This window comes from Trichoderma harzianum (genome assembly GCF_003025095.1).
Source record: "Trichoderma harzianum CBS 226.95 unplaced genomic scaffold M431scaffold_4, whole genome shotgun sequence".
NCBI classification, from domain to species: Eukaryota; Fungi; Ascomycota; class Sordariomycetes; order Hypocreales; family Hypocreaceae; genus Trichoderma; species Trichoderma harzianum.
In genome coordinates, this window is record NW_020209252.1 from 2445755 (window position 1) to 2462048 (window position 16294).

Consider the following 16294-nt stretch of genomic DNA (forward strand, 5'->3'; position numbering starts at 1 on the left):
CTCATCATCCATCGCCTCATCGACGCATTGCTTTATATCCAGACACGGCTATCAGCAGCATAGCGGTAGCCGCCATGTCGTTTCTCACACCAGCGCCGGCAAAACGGCCAGCAGGCCTGGGCAGCGGCCCTTCAAAACCTCGCTTTGCTAGACCAAATCCCGTCCGGGCCCTCCGTGAGCGTGAAGAACGCCGTCATGCGGCCCAAGCAGCAGCACGTCTTTCGTCAACGCAGAGGCCAGGCGTGGTCACCCCGGCCCATCAGCAGTGTGCCAACAAGGCCTGTCCGAAGCCCAACGTCGTCGACGGGACTTGCCAGACTTGCGGTCGTGTCGCTGATGATAGCAACATTGTGTCCGAGGTGCAATTCGGCGAGACGTCGTCCGGAGCTGCCATGGTGCAGGGAACCTTTGTCGGTGCTGATCAGGCTGGTGTTAGGGGCATGGGACCTGCTTTTAGGAGAGTGGGTGGCAGCGAAGACAGAGAGAAGAGCATCCGGGAGGCAAGAGGTCTTATGCAAGGTTATGCCCAGCAGCTCAACATCAGCGATAGTCTTGTCACTGCAGGCACGCAGGTCTTCAAGCTTGCATCTAGCGCCAACTTCATCCAGGGACGCACGCTGGCGAGTGTTGCGGCTGTTTGCCTTTATGCTGCTTGCCGTGCCGAGCCGCCTTGCAAAGTCATGCTCATCGATTTGGCCGATCTGGTCCAGCTCAACGTATTCAAGTTGGGACGAATCTTTAAGAAGCTGAACGAAGTGGTACCGATTGGAACTGATGGACTGATCCCGGTATATCCCGAAGATCTCATTTGGAGATTTGCCACAAAGATGGAGTTTCACCAAGACACAGCCAAGGTCGCCGAGGATGCGGTTCGACTGGTCAAGCGAATGAGCAGGGATTGGATGGTCATGGGCCGTCGACCCTCTGGTATTTGCGGCGCCTGTCTGCTCATGGCTGCACGTATGCACAACTTTCGACGAACGATTCGAGAAGTCGTTTACATCGTCAAGGTCACAAATCACACTATTCAGAACCGACTACAAGAATTCAATAACACCGAATCAAGTCGCATGTCAGTGGAAGACTTTTTGAAACAAGATTTCTTAGAGAGTTCACATGATCCACCTTCTTTCTATCGAAAATCGGATGAGTACAGGAAGAAGGCGGAAGAAAAATCACGAAAACGCAAGCGCGGGATCACGGGCGAAGATCCTGTACAGCCTATACCAGAACATGCAGAACATGCACCACTTAAGCGACATATAGAAGGAGGGGCAGATCTATCTAAAGCACCTGAAGTCAACTATCGCCGAGATGCTGATGGATTCATTATACCTCCTTTACCTTCGCAGATTCCTCAAGGAAACATCAATCTGAACCCTTCAAAGAATGAAAATGATGATGAAGTCGAAGGCCTAGAGGATCTTGCCGAAGAATTCGGAGATGCATTAGAAGAAGAAATTGATGACCAGGAATCTGGTGGCCGGGGCAAAGGCAAAAAGGCCAAGCCTCAGCTTCCGATTAACGAAGAATGGGAGCAGGATGAGCAGGAGCTTGAAGGAGTCATTGAAGAGATTTTCAACGATCCACTTACTTATGAACACGCCCTTGCATATTCTAATGCCGAACAGCGAGCTCGAATTCACTCGCTCTGGGCTCGTCAACAACAACCACAAAAGGAGGTGTCCATGGCAGCCGATGTCACCGAAGATGAATTTGCCGACGACCCCGAGGTCATCAACTGTCTGCTATCACCAGAAGAAGCACGGATAAAGGAGATTATCTGGGTGAATCAAAACAAAGATTGGCTCAGGAAGCACCAAGAAAAAGTGTTTCGACGAAAAATGGAGGCGGAACGGCCCAAGCAGACTCGCAAGAGGAGAAAGCGTGCCAGGATGGGAGAGGGCCAGACAAGTCCTGCCAGCTCCGCTGCCGAAGCCGCCATTGGCGTGGCCAAAGACCGAGCGTGGTCCAAGAGGATCAACTACGATGCCATTCGCAGCATTTTCGATATACCAAATGCAGGACTTGGATCTGCGGCAACGAGCCGGAAAACTAGCATTGCTGGCAGTACCTTTGGTGCCGACGATGACGCCAGCGAGGCACCTGATGAGAGTGTCGCTGGTGATGATGTCCAGGAGCATGGGGAGGAGGAAGACTACGAGGAGCCAGAAGAGTTTGGTGAGGGCGAAGAGTTTGGAGGGGGTGGTGAATACGAGGGAGGGTATGACGAGGATGATCCTGATATGGATAATGAATATGGGCTGGAGGATGACTAAGAAGCATGCATTGAGATGGCAAGACCAATCTCTTTGGACGATCAATCTTGGAGGATCAACATCTTGAAAGGATCAGCGGCTACTTGAAGGCATTTAGCGTTTAGATTTGACCATGCTTGTTCGCAGCTTTTTTGGTGGACATATATACACACCATTTTGCGAGTAGCAGTTGGCATGGCTGGGATTGATACATTCGGGGACGGGAACATATAGTCTCCATATCCACATGGTACAGACCTGTCCTTACCTACCTATTAATAGCGATATTTTGTCATAAACATCGCCCCATCATTCGTAAACTATCAGTCACTATTACTAAATTAGCCAGTCACTACAATACTCACGCAAATGTCGTCATTCAAGCTGAGCCTCCCTGGGTACTTTCAGATTCTCTCACCATATGTCTCCATGTAGGTAAAAAACACAGAAGCTTCCAGAACAGCAGCTAAGAAGAGGATGTTTCCGAATATGGTAGTTCTTTGGAGAAAGAACGTTTGTTGTTGAGTGTGGCGGTTTTGAGCTAATCTTGAGAAGAGGGTGTGTACTCTGCAGGTGCAGGTTTTGGAGCAAGGCGAAATATGCGGCTCTAAGACATGGAGGGACGGATGTGGTACGGTACCCTGTAATAACGGAGAGTACTCGTACCTACCCAGTAGTTTGTCTGGAGAGTAAGACATTGTAGCTCTCTAGTTCGTATGACTTATATTCTTGATATTGTAGTACTGGCTAGCAATATTGGCCAAGTCGGAGATGGATTGGGCAAGAGGTATGGCGGCAGAGCCATGATTGCGGATAATCACATGTAGATGAAGCTGTTTCGGCTAATATAGGCAACTTCTCTCGCTTGTCCAGTAGAAAGAAAACGTGTCATGATGTAATGGATAGCAATGAAGAGGAGGTGTTATGGTATGGTATTCAGCAAGGAAGTAAAGATGACCAAAGTACGAGAGACATCATGTACAGTAAACCAGCGCTCGCAAAAGTTATCCTTATTGAGAAGCCACATCATAATGATACTCTGCTGGACATTGCTGCATGCCAAACCCTCAGTTGGGAGCGGGAAGCACGGCAAAGGCCGCAATGGATCTCAGAATGCAACGCAATGCGCATTGCAGTAGCTGCGTAGCACTCAATGCAACCTACCCTATAATTGAAGCAAAATTTTCATGTAATCTGAATATCTTTCTTATCATGATATTATATCATGATATTATCATTAGCTTAGGAATGAGTCAATGTGTTTGTTATCTTGTGGATTCCATAATCAAAGAGTGGTGAACTGTCAAAGCATCTTTGAGAGACTCACATTGGAAGCAACGATTCGTTGCAATGCTATGAGAATAGGTAATCTTATGATGCACGTCCGCGGAGTTGGAATAGAAGCTTAGTAACTTGTTATGCCCCAGTTGACCGCATAGCTTGTTTACTCTTGAAACATTTTCACATTCCGTATCCGTACATTGAGCCGTCACGCTCTCGTCGGGCATGATTGGCGCCAAAGCTTTCCTCTTTGGCGTCGATTACTTTAGCGCATAGATCGAAAGGCGCGTCGTTCTACGCCTTGAGGTAGAACAAGTTAGAACGAAATTGGGTACCTTTGCGCAGAGGATAAGATTCATCTAGCCTCGCAGTAGTTTGCCTTGTTTGAAGCAAGTTGCACCTCTGCTGACATGTCCGGAGTACTGTATGATGCTCGTGGATGTCCTGATTGTGATGTAGTAGCCGTGGCCTCACTTCATGGAGCCTTGTCTTCCATCTTCTGCCACATTGAGGACTCACGTTCTTATCGCCGGCTCGTATTCATGTTCTCATGCTGAGTGACGCCCAAAGGTCAGCCGGGTGTGTTGCTTCATATTGCCTGGTAAGTCCTGATCTGATATTACGCCGGGTGAGAGTCCGCTTTGTCCCACCGAGCAGCTCGGTCATCTTCCATCCAGCAGATGCCTATGATAGTTGACGATTGCATCATTGGCCGTGACAAGCGCGGCAGTCTGAAATAAGGTCTATCACATGCGATCTAAGTCGGGTTGACTAGCATCCCCCTTCTCCCTTTTTCGGGTCTCGCGGGGGAAAGGTGGGATGGGGCTGAAAGAGATACGAAGGACGAACAGCAGAGGCTGAAGGAAATACAATGACAAGCGGCCGCAAGAGAGGGCCTTTGTCAATTGCCTCCCGTTTTGGGAGGTCGGTAAGGATGTCTATTGGCTCTCGAGGCCGGCGTCGATGAAACGAACGTTGATAACAGCCCGAAGCCCAGGGCCTTTTGACGCTGCCACCTGCACCGTTTGGATGATCGTCCTTTGTCTGCGTTGAAACGCGAGCTGAGAGCGTAGTTGATGCCTCATGAGCCACCTTCCAGAGCTGTCTTGGTCTCCGAGTGGCGTCGCCTGGATAGGGACCGGGGTCAGGGCCCGACAAAGAGCGACGCCAGGACTGAAGCAGATTGGCGGCATGGGGTTTTGGTTCGATGCTGTGTTTAAGCTTGCCAAGCTGTCTGTATCGAGGGCCTACTCACACACACACACACAGGCACAGCATGTAGCCAAGACCTGCCAGTAGCATTTTGCTTGTCTGCCGGCATTTTGGCACATTTTCTTGGCGATGCGTGTGACGGGATCGGCTGTCGGCTTGGACGGTCTGGGCAGCTGGAGATATTTTCCGCCTGGGCAGGGGCTTCCAGAAGCTACAGTATTGAAGCCGTGATGAGTGCGTGTCTGGTGTTCTGTACGTAGAAAGAGAAAAAAGACGGCTGTATTGGCAGGTGTTGAAGCAGTATAAGACAGAATGAGGCCAGACTCTCGGACCAAGTCCTATCGCTGCCATCACGTGCCGTAGGCGATACAAACCTCTCTCTGGTCTCTCGTATTGCAGCGTCACATTCACAACAAGACAAAAACTCACTTCGTGCAACTTCCGTGACAAGCAGCCTCCAGTTTCGGCCGGTTCCGCCATGCTTCGTTGCTCCGAGGGCGTAATTACTCGTACTTGTGCAGGCACAAGACTGCCAGCAGCGGCTGGACACAAGGCCGCCATGCAACAGCCAATCATGGCCGTGACGCCCAGCAGCGATCCCTCTCGAGATTCCAGGACCCCGTCAGCTCCATGCCGAATACCCGGCCGCAGACAAGGGCCCAGAGCGTTCAAGAGCCAACGGCGAGCCTTGGGCGAGCCCTGGGGCGGATTCTGACCCCTGTCCGGCAGCTCTACTGTACGAGTAAAAGGCGCCGCTGGGACCTTTTGGACATGCCGCTCTGGGCTTGAGCTGGCTGTAACGAACTTCTGCGCGCAGTGGCTGGCCGGAGGAGATTGCAGATGGCGATTCTGCCACAAGTTCCCACCCCTGACTGCCGGATGCCAAGTCGATGCCCATGGCCAGTAGTGCCAGAGCCAAGGCCCTGAGGCAGGTCAAGCGACCCCCCCGGATCGGAGCCTACAGCAGATTGGGCTGCTATTTTCCGGTCACCGGCCCTCTCTGATTGACGGGTTCGCGGATTAACATTAACTAAGGGATTAAACTTAATGGGGTTTCTTGGCGGTTGATCCCTGGCCGATTCCGCTAGTGCCTTGCTTTGTTTTGTATGTACGGACCACGGGACAGATCCGAGGCACGGCATGGCACGTCTTGGCTGGCTTGGCTCAATGTTGACGTGAGTTGTGTTATGAGAGTTTGCTGCGTGTGTTTGCGGCTGGATAGGTGACTGATGGGGGACTGAGCAGTGGGAATCAGTGGAACATCATGGCAACATCGCTCGGGCAGGTTGGGGTTAGCCTCGTCGTCTGTCTCCGGATCAACTTCATCGCAGCAAAGACTGCGGCGCAGCATTTCCGCCGAAGTCGCGTCGGCCCGCTTCGCTACGAGACCCAAGTCATGTCACGAAGCACGGACTGCGATTCGAGTGTCAGGAAGGCGCTTGCTTGATAGAGATCGGCATTGGGGAATCCTCGTTTCAAGGGCCCTTCTCCCCACCGTTAAAGCCGCAGACGACAATAACCCCGGATTGGACGGAGCGCCTATGGTGGCGAGGACTATTGTCAAAGAACCATCTGTACTATCCCCCCTCTGGAGACCGCCTTGGAGCGCCGGTCCCCGATCCAGTAGTTGTGGCCATGAACTAATACTCTGGACTTCTATCTTGGGATGAAGGACGATACGTGATCGACAAAGGTTCCAGAGTCTCCATTGAAGCAAGGCAGAAATGGCAATACGCTCTCGGCGGGCTTCACTCTCTGGGCTAAACAACTAGGCGCCTTCTCCACCCCTGGACGTGAGAGTTTGATTCGCCCACAGCCTGGTGACTACGAGCTATCAGCTATCAAAGCTGGATACTGATGTCGATTCCACCATCTTGACTCCTCTCCCCATCACCAAGCCCCAGCAAGTGTGTGAATACCCAGGATGATGGCGCAAAATGACCTTCCTAAACCATGCTCTTGAAGCCGTCAACAAGGCCGTGGAGCTGAGCAACTCCAATATCTTTGACCTCAAAGATAGATTGGCATACGAGCCTGGATGGATATAAAGTCGTTCATCTCCCCTCGATCTGGTGTTGAACTTTTTGTCTCATCAGCCTTCAAGACAATCAGTCTAGTCAGCTTCTTCATCCTTCAAAATGCAGACCTTCGGTGCTTTCCTCGTTTCCTTCCTCGCCGCTAGCGGCATGGCTGCGGCTCTCCCCACTGAGGGACAGAAGACCGCTTCCATCGAGGTTGCTTACAACAAGAACTACGTTGCCCACGGTCCTACCGCTCTCTTCAAGGCCAAGAGAAAGTACGGCGCTCCCATCAGCGACAACCTGCGCGCTGCCGTGGCTGCCAAGCACTCCCTCACCAAGCGCCAGACTGGCTCTGCCAACACCAACCCCAGCGACAGCGCCGATGACGAGTACATCACCAGCGTCTCCATTGGTACTCCCGCTCAGGTCCTCCCCCTAGACTTTGACACCGGTTCCTCCGACCTGTGGGTCTTCAGCTCCGAGACTCCCAAGTCTTCCGCCTCCGGACACGTTACCTACAGCCCCTCCAAGTCTTCCACTGCCAAGAAGCTCTCCGGCTCTACCTGGTCCATCGAGTACGGTGACAAGAGCAGCTCCAGCGGCGATGTCTACACCGACGTTGTCACCATTGGCGGCTTCAGCGTCAAGACTCAGGCTGTTGAGTCTGCTACCAAGGTTTCCACCCAGTTCGTCCAGGACACCGTCATCTCCGGCCTCGTCGGTCTTGGCTTCGACATTGGCAACCAGGTCTCGCCCCGTCCCCAGAAGACCTGGTTCTCCAACGCTGCCAGCAGCCTGGCTGAGCCCCTTTTCACTGCCGATCTGAGGCACCAGGAGACCGGAAGCTACAACTTTGGCTTCATTGACACCTCTCTCGCCAAGGGCACCATTGGCTACACTCCCGCTGATGGCAGCGAGGGTTACTGGGGCTTCACTGCCACCGGTTACTCCGTTGGCGGTGCCCAGCTGAACCGCAACTCCATCACCGGTATTGCCGACACTGGCACCACCCTGCTCCTCCTCCCCGACAACATTGTTGACGCCTACTACAACAATGTCGAGTCTGCTGAGTACGACGACTCCCAGGAGGGTGTTGTCTTTGACTGCTCCGAGGACCTCCCCTCTTTCTCCTTCGGTGTTGGTGGCCAGACCATCACCATCTCCGGCGACCTCCTGAACCTCACCCCCATCGAGGAGGGCAGCTCCACCTGCTTCGGTGGTCTCCAGAGCAGCGCTGACATTGGTATCAACATCTTTGGTGATGTTGCCCTCAAGGCTGCCCTGGTTGTCTTTGACCTCGGCAACGAGCGTCTCGGCTGGGCTCAGAAATAAGCGAATGACTGGAATGGGATTTGTTTTATGAAGGTTATGATTTGAAGGGATGAGGTGGAAACAAAAAATTGGGGGAGACTATATATGGCTCTCATGATTTGTAAATACGATATCATGTTGTATATAGCCTTGGGAATTTTAGCACATAGCGAAGCAAAAAAAATTATATTCAACTGGGAATTTTTGAGTTTGTCTTTGAGTGAAACAGGATTGTAGCTGATATTGTGAATTATGGTTGATGGCTCCTTGAGTTTGTTGTAAAAGCAGTATTCGGTAATGGTTTCGGGGCCTTGATAAAACGGTAACTGATAATGTAATAGGTCTTTAACGGTTCTTTGTGAGGTTGAAAAAGCAATATTTATTGGAGGTTTTGGTATTTTCGTTAAACATAACTCATGTCGTGTCATACAATAAAGATGTCAGTGTAAAAGGCCAAGGTAAATCTTCGTTTCCAGCAGTACAAGGCCACCAGATCCACAAAAAGTAGAAGTTGAAACTGAGACACTCTGTTTTAACAGTTAGAGGAAGGCCACCAAGACTGGTTGATTAACAGTTAGAGGAGGTGGGCCACCAGGACTGGCTGACCAGTCTCTGTCGCGCGCGACGAAGTTTGTGCTTCAGAACCTCGAAGAGGACGAGCAAGCCGGCGAGCACACCTGCGCCTATTCCCAGGCCCAGGTTCGCGTCGTGGCGGAGGAAGCCCCCGAGACAGCCGGACGCGATGGAGAGAAGGACTATTCCGACGCGAAAGATGGTTTGCCATTCTCTTTGGAGAAAGGTTCCCTCGTTTTCTCTGGCTTGGAGCTGTGTACCTGTCTGGGTTGAACGTGTTAATATGCTGATTTACGCGTGAGAGAAGTAGGACTTACTGGAGTAGAATTGTTGGAACTCATTGTAAAGTCCGCTACAGGCCCGAAGGGAGGTTCCTCGGGAAGAGGAGCTTCGGGAGGAGCCGTTTCAGTAGGATCAGGCTGGACAGGAGCCGCAATCAGCTCAACGTGACTGGTGGAAGAAGAAGAATCTTCAGAACGGACGCTCTTGATCTCGATGGAGTTCATGGTTGTAATGAGTGTTGATTTGAAAGATTGAAAAGGAAGGAATGTATGTTTAGAGAGAGTATGGGCTCAGAAAGAATGAGTGGATTTGTTTTCAGAGCGAATGGAGATGAGACAAAGAAGAAATAATGCAGAAAAGATCAGGGGAGGAGACGCCTTTATATGGACATGGATAATATGGCATATATTAAGATCTCGAATCTCTGCGAGCAACTTGGCTGTCTTCGAAACAGCCACAAAGAGAAAGGGGTAGGGGAGGGGGTGGGCGAGAGCCGAGTCACTTGGCCATGGTGACCCCTAGTGGTATATGCGAGCGCAAAGACATCGGTAACTAGTCGAGTATATTGCTAAAACTGCCGACTACGACGTCTATGTGCTCTCACTTCCTCCTGGTTTAGCCACGCTCCCCTCCATCTTCACTATCCCCTCCTCTTCGAATTTTCCAATCTCCTCTGCTTTAAGTGTAATTCAAATTTGGAGGCAATCTAGATACTCTACGTTACCTTACTCTTGCTATGCTAGATGCCAGACCCGGTTTTGACGAAGTTGCTTTGCCATGCGTGGAGATGCCCTCCAGGTACCTGGACAGTCAGCCCACTGACAACTCACCATTTGCGCCACCGGGGGGCATGGGCAGGAGGGTTTTGGATGGACAAGAAGTTTCAACCAGCATTGGACTTGTTCGAAACAAAGGGTGTCTACTCCAGCTTCATCTCTGGCGTTGTCGAAAAGCTAACATAGGCCGCCACGCGTGGCCCGGACATGGCGTTCTCCTGTTGAGGAGAAGTCTTGTTTTAACAGAACAATGTTACTCGATAGAAATCTGGGGAGAAAAAAAAATCTGTTTACGCGTTGTCTTAATCAACTTGGGGATAGAACAAGCGAAAAGTTGCGCGGGGAGAAGGGGGCAGCCTCCAAGTGGTGGTGATTGGGTGGCTGGTCTTGAAGACCAATGACATGACTTTGGGTCGAAACGACTGGAATGCGGCCTGTGAACTTGTGGATCTCTGGAGTTTCTATCACATCGTTTGCCACTTCGAAACTGACAACGCTATTAATCGCAGAATTGTGTGACAGCTGCAGTACATGTACCAAGGATGCCACTACCAAACTTTTCACGGCGGGAGATGCTCACCGTCTCATACGCTAGACAGGGCCATTTTGATGGGACCTGGGAGATCGGTGAACTTGCCTCAACTGTGTGCAACTACCTTCCAAGCGCGTGGCGTGGCGTCTCAGAACTGCTGCGCCTGAGTCAAAGAGTAGACTAAACACCACCACACTGACAACGTGGTTGGTGATGTCATACATTGACGGTATTACTTGAGAATTTGCCTCTACCAATCGGTACACCTGCCTTGGTAAGCTGCCTCCGTGGTAAAAGTTGCGGCGAGAGTTGAGAGTAAACGCCAGATTCACGCTCCCGATCATTTGAGCCAGGGGTCGAACTTCGAGAGCCGAAGGGTGGAAGACCATCTTGGCTACATGTACCAGAATTTGCCCCTGATAAGAGCGGAATCTTCTCCGGTCGTGGGTTGCAAATCTACTTGATGTGATTTAGGGTGGTTCAGCTGTTAATTGAACCTCTCAATGTGAAGACTCTACGTCTACAACAACTCGTCCGTCTGCAATGCCTTCATCGATTCCATCCTCGTTATCCTCTAACCATCTCATATAAAACTTAGAACTCTCAAGGTATGTCATCAAGTGTAGCTTGGTTCTCCACATCTCTATCAACTTGAAGACAACTGAGAAGCCTTTTTGCTAGCTTCGACTGAGACTGCCGCTGAGAAGTGATGAGGGACCAGGGGGGGAGTCTCATCATTGGCCAACCTCTGGATTCATCCATTCCGTTATGCTACTCCCTATACAGTCTAGAAACTGCAAAATTCGACAGCCACCGGAAGGAGAAGAAAAAAAAAAAAAAGAAGAAGCGGAACCACGTGGCATGCAACGCGTACCTTCATCCCCCCCGGATTGGAGCCGCTGTCAGATGGTAGCAAGGTGGTACAGCGGCTGGGTTCGGGGCTTGGGGAGAACAACTTGTTCCTGAGTCCAAACTATGTTTAGTTTAGTATGGCATTTAAAAGATCGGCCACTTTTGCCTTTTGTAGAAGTCTGCTGCTCAGGAAGACTAGTTCTTTATCTTGTTGCCACATCCAACATCATCAGTACCTATGCAAAGGGGATATATACACAGTACAAGCTGAGCCAGCGGGCTGCCATGTTTCCAGCCTCAAGCTAACCTCCACTCCGACTTGATTGTTGCAGCTTTGCCTGTTTCCTTGTGAGCATCAGTACCGAAATTCCATGCGACTGGTGTTTACAAGTAAGAACAACGTGTGGAGTGCAGACCGGGACGTCCGACTCGGGGGACTTGCCTGACAAGCTTTTAGGGTTGTATTAAGCTCCGGCTGTCGCTCATACTAGTCTCCTTAGACATTGCGCATGGCGTCCACCAACCTCTACTTGTAAGGCAACCCGAAGGTGGCTATGCAAAGAAGAGCCTGAGGCATGCTGGAGTTGAACAGCGCTCGAGGAGTCTGCAGATGGACTAGCTATGAGGAGTAGCATCAACAAGATCTTGCTGGTAATGCATGCGGGGTGATGCTAACAGAAGGACTGCCAGACTCCCTCCCAGGGCTCCGGAGATGGCTACCTCTCTAGGTAGAATCTCCATGCCCTCGGCCTGTAGACCTGTCGCACGGAGGGCAGAATCTTGGAATCTTCGATCTCATTCCCTATTGCAGCCAAGGTACGAGGTAGATAGGCTTGGTGCGTTCTGAGTGCGCTTTTGCATTGTCTGTGAGAAAGTAATGTCATCTCGTTGGTACCTATTTGGGGGTTTGTGGCAAAAGTCCAGTAAATTGAGACTCTAGTCATTCGATAGTGGTTGTATGAATTGTCTGGAATGTTGCCTCGGAGTCATAACTGGAAACCCATTTCCAACTTTAGCATTTGGTAACATAAGAGGTAGCACTCTAAGTATGAGAGTACTCAAGATATTTGAACTTCTTTGGAGATTAAATTGCCATCTAAATAAGGCTGGTATCAATGCTTGGGCCCCTCAACGACCCCTTTCTTCATCATTTATACACCAGGCGGTTACATCGAAACAGCGATGCACGACGCCTTCACCAGCCAACAATTATCCTTTCCAACTCCTCAAAATAATAATAAAAATAAACGCCCAGTAATGCGGTTGTGTTTCAAAATCATCTCTCTAATCCTCAAATAGTCACCAGCCCAGGACGTTGAACCAGCTTTTGCGAGGGTCCTCGACAGCGCCATCGAACACCTTTTGGCGAACGGCTTCGCTCTCGGGGTTCTTGTACTTGGCAAAGAAGCGGTCCTGGGTGGCTGAATGAGTCTTCAGTTGGGAGCGAACATTTAGCGCGACGGCAGAGACTGAAGTTAAGTCGTTGTTAGTGGATGCATGGCGGAGTAAGGCTGAAGTACCGTTGATGACTTACTGACGCCGACGGCGATGACGGCTGGGAAAGCCCTGGCGAGGGGGCCTGGGGCGGCGACGGGGATCTTGGCTGGTTGAGTGACCATTTTGGCGGCTTGTGTTATGTTAGACTGTGATGTCTGGATGTGTATTGTGTTGTGTTGTATTGTATGTAGCTTGGTGATGGCCGCGCTGGTGTAAGTGAAAAACCACTAAAGATGGCAGAAGATGTTTTGCTTTTGTGTATGTATATGTAGTCAATGTGGACTGCAGTGCATCTGAGATTTAATTCTCCCCATCGCAGCCGTCAATAGCATTTATAAAATCGTATAAAATTGGTCTTGCCTGCTTCTCCCGAGCGTGGTGTCTTGATTTCGCGATGTTGTCTGTTGATAGTCCGAGAGTGGTGTGTTGCGCTAGACTGGTGGTGTGATTTCTGGCTTACCCAAGCAGTGAGGTCTGCTCACTTCTCACCCCCAAAACGGGCTTCTCCAAAGCTGCCAAATTTGCTTTTGGGCTTACACAGCCTAAAATCCCTGTATGTAAGGCTTGTTTGAGCCATATTCGGACAGGATCTGGCTGTTCTGTCCCTGGATTGGTTCGTACTGTAAAGATGCCTTGGAATAGGTGGCCGGATTGGGCCAGATCGGAATCTTGTGCGCTACAGGATTCTGGCTGTCGAACGATTCTTACCCGATATGCAGCGAAGTGGTCATACAGTAAGTAAGCATGGAATTTAATTCGTTCGTCTCAAACACAGCGCTGCGTAATTTGCAGCTGAACCAGATTCTTGGATAGATCAAATGGCACGTTGACTACAGGTATCATTCGTATCGGGAGTCATCGTAATTAGATTGACGCAAGCAAGGATATTTGCCGAAGATGGGTTGACTTGAATGATCAACGACGTAATGAGAGATTCCGTAATGAGAAAAAAAGAAGGAATGCCAATTATTTGATCACGCCATGTTTTGAATCCTTTTCATTGCTGGTGTTGTTGCTCATTGGGGGGCCGGCGCTCTCCAGGCGGGAAATTGTGATTGACCCGGTCAGCTCGGTCAGGAGATTGTCGGAGCCTTCCGGCGCACACTGTTGACGAAATGAGTCTTCTATAGCCGTAATAATCCATGGCTGCAAATTTTTACTATTCGATGCAAATTTTCCTGACATGTGCTTGCAAGACTTGCTTTTTCATCTAAATTTGATGTGTGTAACACGACAGTTGTTACAACTCCAGCAATCAATTTCTATTGAGAGGACTTGAAGGCCACACATCTAGTTGCGCCCTTGGGTCTCTCTGTCATCAACAACTTTCACCTGGATCTCGACGCGCATCTACAACAGATGCCTGAAACATGAGAGCTCGAATGCGCCATGCCTGCGCGACCTCGTTCCTCAAAGCGATGAGCTTCAAGGGCCTTCAACGTCCTCGGTAGGCTTCCTCTGCATCATGAAGGCCGACTGGATCGCCACCCTGCCGGAGCCGGAGCCGGAGCCGGATCTCTCTCCAGGTGCCTCTACCCCGTACTTTTGGGGCATTTTACAGCCTCAGATTTGCTGGACAGCGGGGGGCTGACATAATGCCTGTCCTAATAATTGACAGTTGGGGTATTTTCAAAACTTGGAGCTTGTTGCCCCTCTAACACGGCAATAAGAAGAAGCGGCCCAAGTCATTCCTTGCATTATGCTTTTTGAGAATTGTTGCTACAGCTGATTCTACTGCTTTGCTGAGCTACCGGAACAATCAATGAGCTCTGTGGCACCGGATAAGAAGCCCCGTGTGGCTGTTGTTGGGAATGTGAATCATGTTGGCGATGACTACTTAAAGAGCGTCAAAGCAGAGCTGGATATCGAGGTGAGTACTGAGATTGTGAATCATCCCATTAGTCTTTCAAATAACTCACGCAGAAGGGTTTGTTCAAGTTTCTTCAATCGTCCAACCGGCAACAACTTCTGGAGGAGCTCCCTCGCTTCATCGCCCAGTCAGGCCCAATAGACGCTCTCATCTGCACCGTTGATACACCCTCTCTGAAGCCTCTCAATGAAGAGCTGTTTTCTGCCCTTACTCCTCACTGTCGCGTCATTGCCTCTGTGTGGGCAGGCTACAACGAGTTTGACGTTTCATGGATGACAAGCCAAGGCATTTGGTTCTGCAACACTGTCGATGCTGTGGCCGAAGCAACGGCCGACATGGCCATCTTCCTGACGCTGGCCGTGATAAGAAACACGTACGTTGCGGAGAAGAGAATTCGGGCAGGGTTATGGTATAACGGGATTGTGCCTACCAAAGATCCGACGGGGATGACGCTTGGAATTGTGGGCATGGGGAGCATCGGCAGGTATCTGTCCGTCAAAGCCAAGACGTTTAACATGAAAGTCAAGTACTTCAACCGGACGAGGCTGAGCGCTGAGATTGAAGAGGCATGTCATGCCGAATACTGCTCTTCATTGGAGGAATTGCTCTCTCAAGCAGATGTGGTATCGATTAACTGCCCTCTTACACCGGCGACACGGAATCTCATTTCGCATGCCGAATTCAAGATGATGAAGGACAGGGTGTTTCTCATCAACACGGCGCGAGGGCCTATTGTTGATGAAGAGGCGCTGATTGAGGCCTTGGAGAGCGGCAAGGTCGAACGGGTGGGACTAGACGTGTTCACCAATGAGCCCAACATCAACCCGTACTTTAGGACGAGCGACAAAGTGGTACTGCAGCCGCATATGGGAGGTTGGACAGTGGAGGCGATTCGTAGGGCTGAGAAGGAGTGTTTTGAGAATGTCTTGAAGTGGAAGAGAGAGGGGAGACCAGTTGCGCCGGTGAATGAAGTATGAAGAAGAGAGATTGAGAGGAATGACAGCTATAGTGTTGTGGAATATTCAGATATGAAGGTTGAATACAATGCTAAAACCTCGTCCATCACTTGGAGTTGCATGTGTCATCTTACAAGTCTCTTATGTGATCATGGTCTCGATTCCGATTCCCTGCATTATTTGACAACACCTGCTTCTATCTACTCGTATTTGCACCACTATCAAGTCTCTTATCTTCTAATCACAGAACACAGAAACAGAGAAAACGCAACCCCAGTCATGAACCCCGGCTAAAGCTAACGTTAAGCCCATGTCACCCCCCTGGACAAGCTTGATTCCACATGGACCTTGTCAAGCGGAGGACAGAAAAAGCGAGACTACGAAATAAATACGTACATACATTTAGTAATATAAGCACTTAAATAGCTCGTAGAACATCTACTTAACCAGCACTCGAACTTTATTATTAAGATAGATATAGTAGCAGTTACTAGGAATATATAGATATAGCAGCTACTCCTTTTGTAGGCGTATGGTTTAACTTGTGTGTGTTCGAAATCTTCCTGGTCCCGCTTTTTCTATCCTCCGCTTGCTTGTTTCCACCTATGCTAAGCCCTTCTCGCCCTTTTCTTAGCGCTCGGAGAGAAATCGATCAAGTCATCGCGTCAATGGGCGAGCTTTTGACGTCTTGGCGGGTTGCACCCAATATGTATAATACACGAATTAGGCAGGACGGCAGGCCATGGCATGTGAAATACGGGATTTAGAAGGAAACGGGTCGGTGAAAAGGTGGGAGAAAGAAGGTGAGAGAACTAGAATGGAAGATAATTTTCACATCTTGCTTCGCTAGTGGGTTCGTTGATTGGGCCTTGA

The 16294-nt window shown here is 50.1% G+C and overlaps 5 protein-coding genes across 5 annotated transcripts; 3 read left to right on the plus strand and 2 right to left on the minus strand.

The window, feature by feature from the left end:
- Nucleotides 1-74: 74 nt before the first annotated feature.
- Nucleotides 75-2279, plus strand: M431DRAFT_80142 (hypothetical protein; the record flags this gene model as incomplete). Its single annotated transcript, XM_024922907.1, has 1 exon — nucleotides 75-2279. One exon carries the CDS (start codon nucleotides 75-77, stop codon nucleotides 2277-2279), a length of 2205 nt encoding a protein of 734 aa, XP_024776760.1.
- A 4610-nt stretch (nucleotides 2280-6889) lies between these two features.
- Nucleotides 6890-8104, plus strand: M431DRAFT_493562 (hypothetical protein; the record flags this gene model as incomplete). The annotated part of the gene is made up of 1 exon (XM_024917130.1): nucleotides 6890-8104. One exon carries the CDS (start codon nucleotides 6890-6892, stop codon nucleotides 8102-8104), a length of 1215 nt encoding a protein of 404 aa, XP_024776761.1.
- A 546-nt stretch (nucleotides 8105-8650) lies between these two features.
- M431DRAFT_529794 (hypothetical protein) lies at nucleotides 8651-9192 on the minus strand (the record flags this gene model as incomplete). The annotated part of the gene is made up of 2 exons (XM_024920775.1): nucleotides 8974-9192; nucleotides 8651-8920 (listed from the first exon to the last, which is right to left on the minus strand). The coding sequence occupies exons 1-2, from the start codon at nucleotides 9160-9162 to the stop codon at nucleotides 8651-8653; spliced, it is 459 nt and encodes a 152-aa protein (XP_024776762.1). The 5' UTR covers nucleotides 9163-9192.
- A 3205-nt stretch (nucleotides 9193-12397) lies between these two features.
- Nucleotides 12398-12717, minus strand: M431DRAFT_4170 (hypothetical protein; the record flags this gene model as incomplete). Its single annotated transcript, XM_024914986.1, has 2 exons — nucleotides 12398-12567; nucleotides 12633-12717. The coding sequence occupies 2 exons, from the start codon at nucleotides 12715-12717 to the stop codon at nucleotides 12398-12400; spliced, it is 255 nt and encodes an 84-aa protein (XP_024776763.1).
- A 1490-nt stretch (nucleotides 12718-14207) lies between these two features.
- Nucleotides 14208-15524, plus strand: M431DRAFT_112709 (hypothetical protein). The gene is made up of 2 exons (XM_024911844.1): nucleotides 14208-14465; nucleotides 14534-15524. Exons 1-2 carry the CDS (start codon nucleotides 14358-14360, stop codon nucleotides 15440-15442), a joined length of 1017 nt encoding a protein of 338 aa, XP_024776764.1. The 5' UTR covers nucleotides 14208-14357; the 3' UTR covers nucleotides 15443-15524.
- The last annotated feature ends 770 nt before the right edge of the window (nucleotides 15525-16294 follow it).